This window comes from Amblyraja radiata, chromosome 17, assembly GCF_010909765.2.
Source record: "Amblyraja radiata isolate CabotCenter1 chromosome 17, sAmbRad1.1.pri, whole genome shotgun sequence".
NCBI lineage: Eukaryota > Metazoa > Chordata > Chondrichthyes > Rajiformes > Rajidae > Amblyraja > Amblyraja radiata.
Genome location: NC_045972.1, coordinates 19,287,939 through 19,306,421, shown reverse-complemented (window position 1 = coordinate 19,306,421; position 18,483 = coordinate 19,287,939). Strand labels below are relative to the sequence as shown.

Sequence of the window (18,483 nt, the reverse complement as noted above, 5' to 3'; positions counted from 1 at the left end):
AGTCGGCGTGAGCTCGGTGGGATGAAGAGCCTGTTTCTGCGCTGGATCTGTAAACTAAACTAAACTATAATGGAGGACTAGTTTTGGTACCATCAGCTCAGACACACTACAAATGTGACTCTCCTGGTGACCCAGACCACAGGGCTCATCATTTAATCCACCAGAGGAGATCCATTGTCATCAATGTCCACTCATTTGAAGGGCAAATAGTTTAGTTCAGTTTAGAGATACAGCATGTAAACCAAATCCACACTGTCCGTCATTTGCCCATTCACACTAGTTCTATGTTATCCCACTTTCTCATCCACTCCGTACACAAGAGAGGCAATTTGCATAGATCAGTTTACCTATAAACTTGTGCGTCTTTTGGGATGTGGGAGGTAACTGGAACACACAGAGGAAATGCGCAGGGTCACAGGGAGAACGTACAAACTCCACACTGACAGCACCCGAGGTCAGGATCGAACCCGGGTCTCCGGCGCTTTGAGGCAGCAGCTCTACCGGCTGCGCCACCATGTCGCCCTTGTGCTAACATCAACTGAGACAACACCACTACGGTGTCTCCACTGGTGCGTGTGACCCAGGCCCAAGTGCTCATCCATTAAGAGGTCCATTGTCATCAACAGCCACTCATCTGTGAGGCACTTCATTGGAAAAAAAGATTCTCACTTTGAACTGCCGCAAGCTATATTTAGAGGGAACTGTGTGTGCGTGCGCGTGTGTGTATGTGTGCGTTCATTCGGCTGTAGTTAGTTAATTGAAGGACTGAAGCAAACTAATTGGGCAACGCTGCTCAGGATGAATGTGCTGACACAGCAACACGTACTAGTGCGCTGTCAGGCTGCATTGTCAGTTATTCTGTCGCCTTGCTTCCAATGTTCCTAATTAGGTCATTACTATGACTTTGATGACTCGTATGATGAAAGCGATGAAGAGGAGGTTCGAGCACATCTCCGACGCGTCTCCGAGCAGCCGCCACTGAAACTTGACGAATCTTCTGAGGTATGTTAGCACTTCGCCTCTGCGGCACCGCTGCGAGCTAAAAATAGTCTGTGCAGTGATAACAAGAAGCTAACACAGTCCCTGGCAGCCTCCTCCCGCCCTCCCCGACACATCATTAATTTTGCCTTTGCCCACCTCTCTCCTGTTAACAAAACCACTCTCTCTGAGCTCCTTGCTCAGGTTTGAATTCTCCCTTCCAAAAAATAGCGGAGGAGGCAGGAGATAAGAGGTACAATTGTGGGCAGGCACACGCGATCAAACAAGGTTGAAGCAGGCTGTGTTCGTTGAGGTACTGGTATTGCCCAGGGTAATGCTTGTCAAATGTGTTGGTGGTTTTGCAGATATCAGTGTGTGGCTCTGCTTACAATAAAGGAAGCTGCCTGTCTTCTGGCTCTCAAGCATCCACGGCTCAATAAGAGGTAGTCTTGATGCAGAGATTGCAGGCATTGGGATCGTAAAGAGCAATATTAAAAGGCACCAACTTGCTTGGAACGCAGTAAATTTCCCATTTGGTTACATATTGCAGTCTGGGATAAAAGGCAGAGATTTACCCAGAATCTTAGGACCAACTGGTATAACAGTTCTCCTGTATTCTCCCGACTTGCCTGACCCACTGAGTTACTCCAGCATTTTGTCTGCCTTTGGTGTAAACCAGCATCTGCAGTTCCTTTTCACATATTGCCGGATTCTTGCCTGACTATTCTAGTCATTCCTTCTACTTCCTGCTCTTGTACAGCAGAAGGTACAGAAGCTTGGAAGCGCGCACCACCAGACTCAGGAACAGCTTCTTCCCCTCTGTTAGCAGGCTTCTGAATGGTCCTTCCATAAGCTAGGGTGCTGTCCGATTCACCTTTACCCCATTGTGTACATGGTCTATGGAACTGGTGCGCTACAATGCTGAGAACTATATTCTGCACTCAGTATCTTCCCCTTTGCACAATCTATTGTACTTGAGTTTGACTTGATTGTATTTATGTATAGTATTATCTGATCTGATTGGATAGCACGCGAACAAAGATTTTCACTGTACCTCGGTACACTTTCGACTTTAGATTTACAGATACAGCATGGAAACAGGCCCTTCGGCCCAACGGGTCCGCGCTGACCATCGATCACCCCATACACTAGCACTATCCTATGCACTAGAGATAATTTACAATTTACAGAAGCCAATTAACCTTCAAACCTGTACGTCTTTAGAGTATGGGAGGAAACCAGAGCATCCGGAGAAAACCCACGCTGTCACGGGGAGAACGTACAAACTCCGTACAGACAGCACCCGTAGACACGATCGAACCTGGGTCTCTATCGCGGGAAGGCAGCAACTCTACCGCTGCGCCACTGTGCTGCCTCATGACAATAATAAGCCTAAAGCTAAGTGGATAACGTCTCCTGTAAGGGAGGTTGAGGCAGATGCAATCTTGGGGATCAGTGCTGAGAGGAAAACACAACTGCAGATTGTCCACAGGATTGAAGAGAGAGGGGACCAACTGCATTGCTCCTGCAGAATACCAGGGTGGACTTAGTGGGCCGATGGCCTCCTCCTGTGCTGTTACAGTGATATGAATCAATGTTTTTTAGACACTTTTGCCATTACTGTCTATCTGGGAATAAACCTCCCTGGAAAAAAGGAACGGTTGATGTTTCGGGTCGACACCCTTCCTCACTGATAAAGGGTCTCAACCCGAAACATCACCTATTCCTTTTCTCCAGAGACGCTCCCTGACCTCCTGAGTTACTCCAGCATTTTGTATCTACCTTCCATGTAAAAAGCAGTTCCTTCCTACACAGTAAACCTCCCTTGTCTGTCAGACATAACGTTCCATGGAGTGCGATATTTATTACCTGAAGCTCCAGTAGTCACAGTGCCATATCCTGATGAATTAGCTGAACAATCTTTTTAGCCATTGTAACTACTGAGCCATCCTTCCTCATTGTTAAATCCCATTCCTATAATAACAGCTCCCAGATGTTTTATCACTGTGGTGTCTTTAATTTTATGCAGTCACAGAGACGGCTGCTTCACATTGCGTTCTGCAATGAGTGATTTATCGACCACATTGAGGGTTTATCTACCACAGTGAAACTTACCGAATAGTGAAAAGCCTGGATAGAGTGGATGTGGAGAGGATGTTTCTACTAATGGGAGAGTCTCGGACCAGAGGCCAAAGCCTCAGAATAAAAGGACGTATCTTTAGGTAGGGGATGAGAAGGAATTTCTTTAGCCAGATGGTGGTGAATCTGTGGAATTCATTGCCACAAACGGCTGTGGAGGCCAAGTCAGTGGATATTTTTCAGGCGGAGATTGTCAGATTCTTGATTAGTAAGAGTGTCAGGGGTTATGGGGAGAAGGCAGGAGAATGGGGTTGAGAGGGAAAGGGAGATCAGCTATGATTGAATGGTGGAGTAGACTTGATGGGCCAAATGGACTAATTCTGCTCCTACAACTTATGAGTAGAACAGAAAATGTCAGAGTAACTCAGCGGGTCGGGCAGCATCTCTGGAGAAAAACTTGACACCTTTCTTCCGACATTCTTCAGACTTCTGAAGAAGGGTCTCACCCCTAAACGTCACCCAGTCGTTCTCTCCAGAGTTGCTGCCTGTCCCGCTGAGTTACTCCAGCATTTTTATGTCTATTTTCAGAAATTGTAGTAAGGGAGAGAAAGCTGGGACAGAGATGGTGGGGGTGGGAGGGGGGGGGGGGGGGGCAAGAGTTTTGTTTTCTGTGCAACATTCCAGCATCTACATTTCTTTGTGTCGATTACCTGCCACAGTGCTAAAGATAGAGCAGGTCTTGCAAGAATCAGAAATAAACTGGACAGTCCTTTGCCATTAAACAGAACCGAGTGGAGAACTCAGCCAAAGGCAGCAGTGTGGAGCGTATTCCATGCTGCATTATTCACTCTTCACGAACAACGGTGTCTCTCATTGTTGAACGTTGTCTGTGATGATGGAGATGGTGCAATATGGGATGGAATTCCCAGAAGATCAGAAAATCTTAGAGATTGACAGATTCTTGATTAGTAAGGGTGTTGAGCAGAGAGCATGTAGACCCAGTGATGTTGAAGGAACTGGTACATCAGCTTGGTCTTCGCATCATGTTCGGCACAGATATTGTGGGCCGAAGGGCCTGTTCCTATGCTGTACTCTTCTGTGGTGCACGAGGTGGGGAGGAAGCTGCAGGTGGTGGCGCTTCCCATGAACCTGCTGCCGTCGTCCACATTCCGGTGTCACGGTCTTTAATCACTGATAGACTAATGCAAACTGCCAACATATTGACCTGAATTAGGTGTAAAAACTATTTAAATTAGCCCTGAGTTAATCAATCTTCATTTAATTACATTATCATCTCACTACATTTCTCCGCTCCCTCAACTGATGTTCACAATTAAAGGGCTGAATGGGATCATTAGTTCTCACATTCATGAATTTAGCAGCTTGGAATTAGCTACAAGAGGACTGGCTGTGGAACTTCAGCGATTCATTTTTTGCGGAGTTACTTCAGAGGAAATGTTCCGTTGAGATTTTCTATCGAGGCATCCAGCATGGAAACAGGCCCTCCGGCCCAACTTGCCCACACCGGCCAACACATCCCAGTCAGTCCCATCTGCCTGTGTTTGGCCCATATCCCTCTAAACCTGTCCTATCCGTGCACCTGTCTAAATGTTTCTTGAACATTGCAATAGTACCTGCCTCAACTACTCCCTCCGACAGCTTGATCCATATGCCCACCAACCTTTGTGTGAAAAAGTTACCCCTCAGGTTCCTATTAAAGCCCCTGTACCACTTTCCCGAGTTACTCACAAATTCTCCCGAGTTTTCCCCTTGATTCAAACTCGGACAGGCCAGCCGTAGGTACTCGGGGCTATTTTTTTTACCCGTGGACATTTTTCAACATGCTGAAAAAATGTCCCGACTTTCAATCACAGGGAGAGGAGCTTGCTGTAGGTGCAGGTTTTCAGAATTCTTCACTGTCAGCAGTCTTCTTCGTGAAGTCTGCTCTGTCAGAGGGTCTGGGGTAGAAAGTTGTCTGGGGCAGTGTGGCAAGGCAGACAGCATGGCAGTACCGTCTGGTACACACAGCACCAACAGTTAGTTTGATTAAAGTCTGTGCACCTGAATATCAAGCAACACCTCCACCTGCGGCAGGTTTCCATCCCAATGTTTCCAAACAACCCAGTCGGGGGGGGGGAGGAAATCAAGTTGGCTCTCCGAGCAATGTGTTGGGAAGACTAAACCAAATAAAACGTTCTGAAGCAACCGCAAGTCCTCCATCCTCCCACACCCCAAATCTCAGGTATTCTGAGATTAATCGTAAAGGAGAAGTGCTGGAGGAACTCAGCGGGAGAGGGGTCAACTGTGCAGGGAATGGACAGACGATGTTTCGAGTCATCAATCTGATGGAAGATCCCAACACCAAATGTCATCAGTCTGTTTGCTCCACAGATGACACGGAGTGGCACGATGGCTGCAAAGCGATCGAACTGCTGCCTCACAGCGCAAGAGACCCGTGTTTGATCCTAACTGGGTGCTGTCTGTATGGAGTTTGTACGCTCTCCTAGTGACCATGTGGGTTTTCTCCGGGAGCTCTGGTTTTCTCCCAGATTCCAATGACGTGCAAGTTTGTAGGTGAATTGGCTTTGTAAATTGTGCCAGGTGTGTACGGGTGATCGTTGGTCGGCGTGGACACGGTGGGTCTAAACTCAAACTGAGCCTAAAGATACTACCTGACCTGCTGAGTTCCTCCAGCACTTTGTGTTTTGCTCAAGTCCCATGTGTCATAGTCATACAATGTGGAAACAGACCATTCAGCCCAACTTGCCTACACCGACCAACATGTCCCATCTACACTAGTCCCACCTGCCTGCGTTTGGCCCAAATCCCTCTAAACCTGTCTTATCCATGCACCTGTCTAAATATTTCTTAAACACTGTAATGGTACCCACCTCCTCCGGCAGCTCAAAACCCTTCTGGATACCACTCAGGTTTCAATTAAATCCTCCCCCCTCACTTTAAACCCATGTCCTCTGATTCTTGAGTGTGTCTCTGGGGCGTGGGGTTGAGAGGGAAAGATAGATCAGCCACGATTGAATGGCGTAGTAGACCTGATGGGCCGAATGGCCTAATTCTGCTCCTGTCGCTTATGGACTTATCACCTTTGTGCTTTCAGAAGCTGGATTTCCTACGTGTTTTTGGTCTGACCACCCAGGCTCGGAGAGAGGAGGTGCTGAGGCAGAAACGTCGCAAGAGGCGGCGGATGCTGATGGAGAGGAGCCCCTCGCCTCCGCCGGTCCCCAGCAAGAGGCACGAACCCTCGCCTCGGCTGCTGCTGCCCAACAAGTACACCACCGATGAGATGAACAGCATGCCTGACCTGGCGGAGAAGAAGAGGTTTCTAACATCGTTCAGCCTTGCTCACATCCTCCCAGAGAAACGGAAGGGTAGGAGTTATTTCTCCTTGTTCTCTCACAGCACCAGCTCCACTCTAACGGAACAGGCAGGTTTCCTCCAGGAGCCCTATTTGCCTGCTCACTGGACCCAACTGTTTGGGGCGTTGTTAGGGTGCTTGTTTAGTGCAAGATAAAGTCCGATTAAAGATAGTCCGAAGGTCTCCAATGAGGTAGATGGTAGGTCAGGACTACTCTCTGGTTGGTGATAGGATGGTTCAGTTGCCTGATCACAGCTGGGAAGTAACTGCCCCTGAATCTGGAGGTGTGCTTTCTCACACTTCTGTACCTCTTGCCCGATGGGAGAGGGGATTTCAGCACCCTGTAGAATCCACTCACTTTGCAAGTGCACAGTTCTCTCTTCATTTGTCTGCTTGTTCAAAGCTCGGAGTATTTACAGTGTTTCTCTCTCTCTCTACCTTATAGAAAGGGATACGCTGGCGAAGATGATTCAGTCCATCAAACAGAAGGCACAACCTTCAGACGCGCTTTTTAAATATGTCACTCCTCTGTCATGCACCAGTCCCAGCTCTGCTGAGACCAGTGAGTAATAATCTCTTTAAAAGGGCCCTAATCTAAATAATTGTATCCCAACGTTAGTCTGTTCCTTCAGACAGTATCAATTAAACTTTTTAAAATAATATCTCTTTTCAAAACTCTGATCTGGGAAACACTGGGTATATTTCTGTAATGTTGAAGAGGCTTTTATGTACAACTCTCGTCTTGAAACCGTCCATGATTTGCTGTCGCTGTTGCCCCCACAGAGGAGAAGCCGAGTGCACCTTCGGCCGTTGAGTCCGACAGGCCTCCGAGTGCCGCCCCGCCCCCGCCGGAACTCCGGAGAACCGCTGAGCCGGTCAGACCGGACCCGCCAAAACCTCCAGAGGCGGCCGCCAGGCCGAAGGAGGCAGCGCCGCCCGGTAACAAGAGCAGGGCGCAGGAGGGGCATGCTGGCCGGAGGGCGGTCAGCCTGCACAGTAACGCCGGGCAGAAGAACAGTCCTGGCTCCGCCACCTACAGCACGGGCGAGAAGAGCAAACCTTGGGAAGCGTTCATGGCCGAGGACTTCGCCCAACAGTTCCACGAGTCTGTATTGCAATCCACACAACGAGCATTACAGAAGCACAAAGGTAAATGGGAATGAGTGACGTGCACTGCTACACAAGTACCTAAAGAAGGATCGAGTAGGATTGGAGGCAGTCCAAAGAGATCGGACTAGGTTATTCTGAGATAGTTACAAAATGCTGGAGTAACTCAGAGGGACAGGCAGCATCTCTGGAGAAAAAGAAAATGTGACGTTTCGGGTCAGGACCCTTTTCAAATGTCTGAAGAAGGGTTCAGACCTGAATCGACACTTATTGTTTTTACACCAGAGATTCTGCCTGACCCGCTGAATTACGCCAGCATTTTGTGTCTACGATCCAAATGGACTTAGATTCTAGACGTAGAGAGACAGTGTGGGAACAGGCCCTTCGGCCCACCGAGTCAGCGCCGATCAGCGATCACCCCAGACGCTAGCACTATCCTACACACTAGGGATAATTTACAACAGCCAACTAATCCCAGGTTAAAATTGCATCTAAAATCGCTGGCCTGTGCTGGATATATTTTAGTTGACCACTTGATGTTGTTGCGCTCAGTGCTGAAACTTGCAGTCAAAAGATAAAGTCCAATTGCTGCTCCGCCCAAGGGCTTTCAAAGACAAAGGCACAAAGTGGAGTCACTCTGCACGTCAGCCAGCATTTCTGGTGGACTTGCTTAGGTGGCGTTTCAGGTTGGGACCCTTCCACAGACAGATGGTAGTGGGGGAAGAAGGCTAGTAAGTGATGGTGGATACAGGAGAAGTAGGTTTGGCTGGCAGGTGCATGGACAAAGGCTGGAGAGGAAAAGGAGAGGAAAGGATGTTAAGGAGAGGAGAGGCATGAAATATAAAGCCAGAGGAAGGGATATAATTAGAACAGGATGGAGGGGGAATGGGGGTATGAGATGGTGGGAGAAATGGGTGTGCTTCAGGGTAGGGCATAGGAAAGATAGGATGGAAGAAAAAGAAGGGACGTTATCTAAAATTAGAGAATTCAATGTTCACGCTTTTGGGTTGTAAGCTACCCAAATGAAATATGAGATTCTGTTCCTCCAGTGTGGATGTGGGCAGACCTCTGGCAATGGAGGAGGCCCAAGGCGGAAAGATTGATATGGGAATGGGAAGCGGTTAAAATGGTTAGCGGTTGTGTTAACTCTGGTTTGCTGCCTGCCACAAAATGCGTATGATTTAGCAACAGTTGGTTGTGCAGACATCAGAAAGCTGAGCTCCTGCTGGGCTTGAAACTGATCCAGCCTAGTGCTCTCATACCAAGCATCCCATTAACGAGCTGTCTTTTCGCCAAAAGGAAATTATGAACTTGTCTCCCAGCAGTAATTGCAAATGATTATTTGTTTATGTTTTTTTATTAGTTTGTGTGACTCTACTGGCTTAAGCTCAGGCCTGAGTAAGCACAGGCAAAGGAAAACAGTGAATTGAAAGGCCTATATTATTCTGCTCAGTGTAATAACTGAGATTCAAGGAGTTGGGTAGTTTTGTAAAATAGATGAGAAAAGGCAGGCACAAGGGGATATGGAAGAGGTATGGAAATTGTTGAAGCACTTGACAACCCTTGGCCTGTACTCGCTGGAGTCTAGATAGAATGTAGAGGGGATCTAAATGAAACTTACCGAATAGTGAAAGGCCTGGATAGAGTGGATGTGGAGAGGTAGTTTCCACTCGTGGAAGATCCAGGACCAGAGGGCACAGGCTCAGAATAAAAGGACGTACCTTTAGTAAGGAGATGAGGTGGAATTTCTTTAGTCAGAGGATGGTGAATCTGTGGTGTTCATTTCCACAGACGGCTGTGGAGGCCAAGGCACTGGGTAATTTAAAACAGGGATTCACAGGTTCTTGATTAGTAAGGGGAGAAGGCAGGAGAATGGGGTTGAGGAGTGGATGAGAAAGTAGGATAACATAGAACTTGTGTGAACGGGTGATTGATGGTTGGCCTGGTGGATCGAACGGCCTGTTTCCATGCTGTATCTCACATGCAGGAGGTTGTGGAAGACTGGAACTCTCTTCTGCAAATAACAATTGATGCCTCTCAGTTTTTACCAAAGGCATCAATGTACGGGTTGTCCATGATGTCATTGAAAGATAGAACAGGCACATGAGGCAGAATGGCCTTCAATTGCATATTCAACACCCATATATGATCATGTTTATATAACATTTAAGAAACATTTTTGCAGATACATGGATAGGACAGGTTAAGAGGGATATGGGCCAAACACAGGCAGGTGGGACGAGTGTAGTGGGCATGTTGGGCCAAAGGGCCTGTTTCCATGCTGTATGACTCTAAAGATAGACACAAAATGCTGGAGTGTCTCAGTGGGACAGGCAGCATCTCTGGAGAGAAGGAATGGGTGGCGTTTCGGGTCGAGACGCTTCATTCAAAGCATTGATTATTTTCCAATGTCTGTTTCTGTTCAGGCACCACGGCGACACTATCCGCTGAGCAAAATCACAAGCTGGACACCTCTGTCCGATACAACATTCCAGAAATCCACTCCTCCGGCAGAACACAGTTTACGCATCAGAACGGCCAGCACGCTGCCACCCTGACCAGGAAAGTGGTTGTTTGTGAGCAGGAGGAGGACTCCGACAATGAAGACGAGGAGGAAGAGGAAGATGCAAGGCCTTTCCATTCAAAATGGCAGGGCATTGAAGCCGTCTTTGAGGCTTACCAGGAGTATGTCGAAGGTAGGTTGTTTATACGTTCAAGGAGCAGAATTAGGCCATTCGGGCCATCAAGTCTACTCCTCCCCAATTATGGCTGAGCTATCTTTCCCTCTCAACCCCAATCTCCTGCCTTCTCCCCATAACCCCTGACACCCAAACTAATCAAGAATCTGTCTATCCAACTTAAAAATATCCATTGGCTTGGCCCCCACAGCAGTCTATGGCAATGCATTCCACAGATTCCCCGCCCTCGGAAAAAATAGCAATGTGCCAGGACATGTTTACTTCAGAGATACAGCACAAAAACAGATTCTATGGCTCACCGGGTCCGTGCCGACCAGCGATCCCACACTATGCTACACACTTGAGCCAATTTTACCATTTTTTACCAAAGCCAGTTAATCTACAAACCTGTACTTCTTTGGAGTGTGGGAGGAAATCGGAGCACCCGGAGAAAACCCACACCATCACAGGGATAGCATACAAAGTCAGTACAGACAGCACTCGTCAGAATTGAACCCGGGTCTCTGGTGCTGTGAAGCAGCAACTCTACCACTGCACCCCTGGTGTGTAGTTAGCCAAGTGAGTTGTCGAGTCCAAAGCCCTCACTTCGGCCAAGATGGATGAAAGCAGTACTCTTATTTCCTCACTTTCCAACACCCAACGTATGGGTTCCATTTTGCTGTGTCCACAATCACCAGCCCACATTCTGTGATTGGTCTGGAGAAACAACGGAACTACGTTTCAACATCCCAACCTGAAGGATGTGATTTCTAATAGAAACATTCCCAACATTGGAAAAGCCAATTCAATACTGATTCAGCATCCAGCACACTACCCACTATAGTTTTTAATAGCCCAAAGGTATTTGTGGGTAGATGAAACATTAATTCTACATGGAAGCTGTTTACAGCAGCATGTTGTTTTATTGGTGAAAGGAAATAAAACATCCTTTTCCCTGCTAGGTCTTCAGGGGAGTTTTAAAATTAGTTAAAACGGAAAAAATGCAGTACCTAATAATCCCTGACTTTTCCTAATATTCTGTGAGCACACAGAATAATATTCCTAACATTCTGTGATGTATCAATTCTGGAGTAGACAGTCAGAACTTTTATTTCCCCAGGGTGGAAATGACAAAGACTAGAGGGCGTGAGAGAGGTGAAACAGTTAAGGGAAATGTGTGGGGCAACTTTATTACACAAAGAATGGTGGGTGCCTGGAACGTGCTGCCTGGGGTGGTGGTGGAGACGGATTAAATGGTGGTGTTTAAGAGGTGTTTAGATGGGCACATGGATATGGAAGGAGATGGATCACGTGCAGGCAGCACACATTAGCTTGTTTTCATGTTCAGCATGGACATAGTGTGCTAATGGCCTGTTCCTGTGTTGCACTGTTCTATGCCTAGGAAGAAATACAGACGCTGGTTTATACCAAAGATAGACATAATATGCTGGAGTAACTCAGCAGCTCTGGAGAGAAAGAATAGGTAACATTTCAGGTCGGAACCCAAATACCAGTCTGACGAAGGTTTCCAACCCGAAACGTCACCTACATTTTTTCTCCAGACCTTCTGAGTTACTCCAGAATTTTGTATCTATCTTCACACTCTGCAATGTTCTATGTTAAAATCTAACAAAAAACTGATCATTTATTTCAGAGCAAAATGTGGAGCGACAGGTTCTACAAGCCCAATGCAGACGCCTGGAAACGTTTCACTATAACCTTAGCCTGTCCGCAGAGCAGCTATCCCTCAGCATGTCGGTAAGTGGTGCAAATAAATCTCTTATGGTGCTCTTTCAAATTCCTGGGTGCTGATTCCTATCAGTTCGTAGCTGGAATGGGTTGGTACAGCAAGGGTAAATTGGGACACAGAACTTATGGCTAATTTTCCTCATCTTGGTAAAGTCCTTCAAATGGACATTGGGTCTGAAACGTTCATTATCCCAGCTAATGGAGATCCAATGACATCAATGTGATCTCGATACAGCTTTAAGGGGTGATTGTGCAACCATAGGAATGTGGGCCCCGCATTACGAAGCGCGACCCAACCAAGCAGCTAAGTTGGTCATTCCTCAACTAATTGGGCATGTGAAGTCAAACTGTCCTGAGCTGTGGGAATAAGAAGCTTTAAACCTTGTCTGATGTCAGTGTTTAGGTTATCTTAACTGTGTGGGGTTGCTTTCGAGAATGGGAATCCATTGCTAACTCTGATCCATTGAATGCTTCTGCCTGGCTATTGGAATTCTGTGGAGGCGGACCCTAAATGTTCAACTCCCCATGTTCCACCATTGATGGGCACCAAATTAGTTAATCATAGTTGGTCATGGGTTAGTTTTGGAAAGAACAAGGGGGCGCCACGGTGGCCCAGCTGTAGAGCTGCTGCCATACAGCGCCGGAGACCCGGGTTCGATCCTGACTACGCGTGCCGTCTGTACCGAGTTTGTACATTCCCGGTGACCGCGTGGGCTTTCCCCGGGTGCTCCGGTTTCCTCCCACACTCCACAAAGACGTTCCCATTTGTAGGTAAATTGGATTTGGCAAAGGTTGTAAATTGTCCCTAATGTAGGATAGTACCAGTGTACGGGGATCGCTGGTAAGGGGATCGCGGACTCGGTGGGCCGTAGGGCCTGTTTCCACACTGTATTTCTAAACTAAACTAAACTAAACTAAACTGATAGAGGCAGTATTTAAACAATTGCAGAATTTGGGACAGGGGAGCAGGAGATTAATTTGCCCCTCCATCCTGATCTGCCATTCATGTATATCATTAGACAACTCTATGCATCTTCCACGTCCCATATCCCATGCAATGCCTTTGACCTATAATAATCCATACTAAAATTAACATGGAACATAGAAAAGTACAACACAAGAACAGGTCATACATGTGCTGAACATGATGTAAACTAATCACATCTGCCTGCGCATGATTCATATCCACCTTCCACCCCATTCCTTGCATATCAATGTGCCTATCTAAAAGCCTCTTAAATACTACTAATGTATCTGCCTTCACCACCACCCCTGGCAGCACGATCTAGGCACCCATTGCCCTCTGTGTAAAATAGTTGCCCCTGCACATCTCCTTTAAACTTTGCACTTTTCACCTTAAAGCTAAATGTCTTTGATATTTCCATGCAGACGAAAAAAAGTCTGACTGTCTACACTATCTATGCCTCTCATCATTTTATATACTTCTATCAGATCTTCCATCAACCTCCGGCATCCCAGAGAAAACAATTCAAGTTTGTCCAATCTTTCCTTATACCTTCTAATTCCGCTTTCCGGTAAACCTCTTCTGCACCCTCTCCAAAGCCTTCACATCCTTCTTATAATAGGGCGACCAGACCTGTATGTCCCTAATGTAGGATAGTACATCCACGTGTGACCTAACCAATAAAGTCGATAGGTTTGAAGAGGGTTCCATCCCAAAATATCACCAGAGATGCTGCCTGACCCGCTGAGCAAATGTTCCGGTATAACCCAGCATCTGCTGCCCCTTCCTACACTACGAACTTTAACAAATGACTTAATATCAGTTTGAAGTTTCCACTACCCTCTTCAAATAGAAGTGTTCCTTAATTTCATCCCTGAGGGTCCTGCGTCCTAATGTTTAAACCGGACCCGTGTTGTTAGACTCTGCCAACTTGGAGAAATAGTTGAAAACTTCAGTTCAACATTGGTGGTGATAATTGATGACATTATGCACATGGTTCTCTTTGAAATGCAGGAACTTTTGGCCCAGAAGCAGAAACTGGCTGCAGAAAGGGAGAGACTCCAGTCCGAATTGGACCACTTAAGAAAGTGCCTTGCACTGCCTACAATGCACTGGTCTAGAAGCTACTTCAAGTCCTTTCCAAGGTGACAGCCCTATTAGCTCAGCCATGGCATACAGAGACTATTTTATTATCCTGGTATTTAAGATTCCCATTGGAATTGATACTCTAGGCAAGACCTAAAGAAACACGCCACACATGAAGCGAAGGGTAAAAGGATAAACCGCCTATTGGACGAACATTGCATTGCATAGAAAACAAGACTTCTGGACCTCTCTATTTTTTACATACATTTGCTTAAAGGAACACTCTCTTTTCATCCTTGTTTGAATTTCTGATTATTATTTAGTTCCTCATCTCTCTTCCCCCCCCCCCCGAATCCAGTTGAGACAGGTTTGCAGGGGGTGGTCTCATCCGGACCTCCAGAGCCAACACTAATACATCCAATACAAGTAGACTGGACTGTCTCAATTCCTCTGTACTTTCTTGATTCGAGTGGCTTGCTACAACAACCCAAGCGAAACTGTAGCAGTTCCTGCGTGGACGTTTCCTTGATCCGAAGATGAGCAACAGAGAAGAGCCTGGTGGAGAAAACCACAGATACTGACCATGTGCGATTGAAGGACCCATCTCATTGAACAGCAGCCCGTTTCCACCACTCCCACCAACCTCCCCCTCCCTGCAACCTCGACCAACCTTTCTGCCATTTAGCAAGATTCGGACATCTCTATACCTGTCCGCACTTCCCTCTTCAAAGGAAAGCCCCCCCACCCCCCACCCCCCACTCCCCGATAGACTGGTTGGTTCCTCACTCTGCCCCCTTGCACTGCAACTGAATCAGACCATGACAGTTCAAGACTGGCTCAGAAAACGAGGCTTTTTATTACAGAAAAATGCACTTAAAGCAATTGCAGGTACATTTTGAACCAGAGACTATTAAATCACACTGATGCATGTTACAACTCTGAGTGTGCATTAAGTCTGGAAAGATGGTAGCCTAAAGGGCGTTTTTTTTTAATTATTAAAAAAAACAAAATAAAAAGGATTTTTTCACAAAACAAAAGATGCTTTGCCTTGTACTGTATATAAACAAAAAACAGATTTTGTATGTTTTTATTACTTTAATTATTTGTATTAAAGCTTGCCATTTTTAATATGTTTCTGCTTTTGGCAAATATCTTGCTTTTAGTGTTCGTACTGCTGCTGGTCAGGACAAAGAAACAAAAGTGTTTTTAAAACAAAAATCCAAAAAAAAAAACATGGGAGCAAGAAGATGAGCTGTTCACTCCTATTCTGGTGTAGCACCAGTTTAAGAGAAGATGCAACACTTCTACACCTCTTTCCCCTGCCTATCACCCTCCCTCCCTCTTATTTATACTTGCTTGAGAGAGACAAGCACCAGTGGCAACTTGTGGCTGTATCAGCTGCGTAACTTTTCTCCTAACGTACTGTAAGTTATCGTATCTAATTTGCACTCGCCTGTATTTGGCCACTCTGACGCTCGATAAAGGTAGAGACTCCTGATGTGGGTCGGTGTTGATTAAAAAAAAAAAAGATGTGGCCGGTGTATTGGGAAAGCTTCTGATCTGAAGTAAACTCCTCGTTAACATCTACCCTTGATGCTCCCCGCCCAAAGGATGCATTTTGATTGCAGCAAAACTATCTTGTGTTCAATTTTTGGTTTGTTATTTGGCTGTGGGGCTCTGGCTATGATAGGGAACGCTCACTCAGTGAGTACTGCTGTGTCTTGTTACTGACAGGGTAAATTTACATTCTCCACCCACTGAGGTGCTAGCACCCTTTTTAATAGTTCTGGGTCCAGGCAATCCAGGATCAGTGCTGAGCTATGAGCAAAATCTCCAGGCTCTGATTCCCTGTGGCACAAACTCATGACAGGTGACAAACAAGGCAATCCCATTGAAAAAATATACCAACAGAAAACGGGAACAGTTCACAGCAGAGGAGTGAGGTCAAAGCATTTTTGTGATTAATCATGTTTAAATTCCTCATCCCAGGCAAAACAAAAATAAACAGAGCAATTCTCTTTTAATATTGAAAGACATAAAGTGCTAGTTTAACTTGGCGTGTCAGGCAGCATCTCTGGAGGCTATGGACAGCTGACGTTTCAGGTCAGGACCCTTGAGTTTGAAGAAACATCCTGACCCAAAACATCACCTACATTTGCTCACCGGAAATGCCTGGCATGTTGAGTTACTCCAGCACTACGTGTATTTTCTTCGTAAACCAGCATCTGCAACAAGAGACTTCTTGTCTAAGGTTCAATTCAAAACCTTTATTGATATGCAGGTTGTTGGATAATTGAGGTGTGACTTTTGCTGCTGTCTGATTGAAACCAAGGCTCATTTATCTAATTTGCTTGAATCCCACTGTGATACAAGGAGTACATCCCATCTCTGTTCCTCTTTTCAAAGATTTATTTTTAATTAAGAAGGATGCCCTCTCTGTCTCGGTGGAGGTGGGACCTTCCAACAACAAGAATGAAGGTAACAAGAATTGTTCATGCATGCTCCCAACTCGAAGAAAGACTCTCTCGCTATTTTTAATGTTTAGAGTGCAATGGAATAAGGTTTTCCTTTCTAAGAGCAGGGAAATAGCTGAAGAGGTTGACCTGAAATTAAGTCATCAGATTGAGCCTAGAATGATTTCTTGTTGAAGTGACCCAGATTGATACTGAGTATATTTTATTTCCCAAACCTCAAAGTTCAATCAGCAGCTAAAGTCTACAGAAGCTGTGAAGCTACTGTTGGGACTCTAGTATCTCAGGCTTTTTGTTTTACAGTCGTTACCATGTACTGATTGAGAAGGTGCTTGTAGCTTTTTTCTGTAACTCAGCTTCATGTGTTAACTCTTAACTTCTGAGAGAGATAGTGAAATCATTACCCTGCTTCAAGGTGCTGTCTGAGACTAGGAGTTTGTAATCCTGAGGGATATCCCTTATTCCCAATGCTGTACCAGCTGCAAAGCCCACAGCAATGCACCCGCGAAGTGTCCTGAAGCTAATTAATTAGGGTGATTAAGGCAAGTCACACTGATGATTGCAACAAGTTGCCAGATAATGTTCGCAGTATTTATGTTGAATCCAACCAGATGAGCCCATTGTGTGATTTGTATTTTGCAGTGTAAAGGCCAGAGGAACATGACAGTCAGACATTTTGGAGAGGAGAAATGCAAAGAGGGTTTTTTTTAATTTAGAACGCAAGTGCTAAGTTAATAGTACCTGGTAATATCTCTGCCAAACATTTGGAGGTTCAGACCCTAGTGTTACATTGCAACTCTTCCCCAAAGTATCTTGTGCCAGACCCAGGGCAGTCTGAGTAGCTCAGTCAGTCGGGCATCAGGCTTTTAATCTGAGAGTTCAGGGTTCAAGCCCCTGTCCGTGAACAACGAGTTTATATCACATTGCCTCCCGCCATCCCCAAATTTTGGTGGCGCAGCGGTAGAGTTGCTGCCTTACAGTGCCAGAGACAAGATCCTGACTACTGGTGCCATCCGTACGGAGTTTGTACATTCTCCCCGTGACCTGCGTGGTTTTTCTCCGGGTGTTCCTGTTTCCTCCCACATTCCAAAGATGTACAGGTTTATAGGCTAATTGACTTGGAAAAAATTGTAAATAGTCCCTAGTGTGCGTAGGGAAGTGTTAGGGTGCATGGAGCCGCTGGTTGGCACGGACTGGTGGGCCGAAGGGCCTGCTTCCGTGCTGTATCTCTAAACTAAACTAAACCTAGCTCCTACTGTGAACCCCATGTGCTGGTCAGGAAAGCTCATTGCATTGATAGGCTTCATTACAAAAACATCCAGACTCCATTGGTATTCTTTGCTGGAGAGATAACGAGGTCAAACGTTCTTCCATCTTCTTAAATCTCGGCACATCAACATTGAACAGCAGTTCTGTAGATTTCATTCGAATGCAATTTAGTTCAGAGAGAGCTTGGAAACAGGCCCTTCGGCCCACTGAGTCTGCGCCACCCAACGGACATCCGTACACTAGTTCTATCCCACACCCTTGAGACAATTTACAGAGGCTAATTAACCTACAAACCTGCACATCTTTGGAGTGTGTGGTGAAACTGGGGCACCTGGAGAAAACCCACGCAGTCACAGGGAGAACGTACAAACTCCGTACAGACAGCACCCGTAGTTAGGATCGAACCCGGGTCTCTGGTGCTGTAAAGGCAGCTCTATCCCTGTTCCATAGTGCCACCCCCCGATCAGAAGCAGAGTTGTGCATGTGTTAATACATTGTATGTAGAGTGTGCACAGCCAATTGTCATTACACCATCAGATTCTCCTTCAGTTAATAGGACATCCTACTTGTAAGATAAGCAGGACTATTATTTCACTAGAAATTGACTGCTTTATCAAGCCCTGTACACTCTAAAGAGTCTGACTCCACACTGCACTAGAATCTGAAACACTTCGGTTGCCCTGATCTGGGAAAAGCAAGCCTGGTCTCCTGCTCCTGATCCCACTACTC

At 46.1% G+C, this 18,483-nt stretch overlaps 1 protein-coding gene across 3 annotated transcripts in view; it reads left to right on the top strand.

The window, feature by feature from the left end:
• gse1 (Gse1 coiled-coil protein) overlaps positions 1 to 15,146 on the top strand; it is a 507,238-nt gene extending 492,092 nt beyond the window's left edge. For 2 of the 3 annotated variants that reach the window (XM_033035828.1, XM_033035826.1), the window contains 7 exons: positions 890 to 1,002; positions 6,173 to 6,443; positions 6,876 to 6,992; positions 7,214 to 7,579; positions 9,964 to 10,233; positions 11,870 to 11,973; positions 13,943 to 15,146. In XM_033035828.1, the coding sequence (XP_032891719.1) occupies positions 890 to 1,002; positions 6,173 to 6,443; positions 6,876 to 6,992; positions 7,214 to 7,579; positions 9,964 to 10,233; positions 11,870 to 11,973; positions 13,943 to 14,077 (1,376 nt within the window). In that variant the 3' untranslated portion in view covers positions 14,078 to 15,146. The remainder of the gene's footprint in view (positions 1 to 889; positions 1,003 to 6,172; positions 6,444 to 6,875; positions 6,993 to 7,213; positions 7,580 to 9,963; positions 10,234 to 11,869; positions 11,974 to 13,942) is intronic. The other variant, XM_033035827.1, reaches the window with a different exon arrangement.
• Positions 15,147 to 18,483: the final 3,337 nt, after the last annotated feature.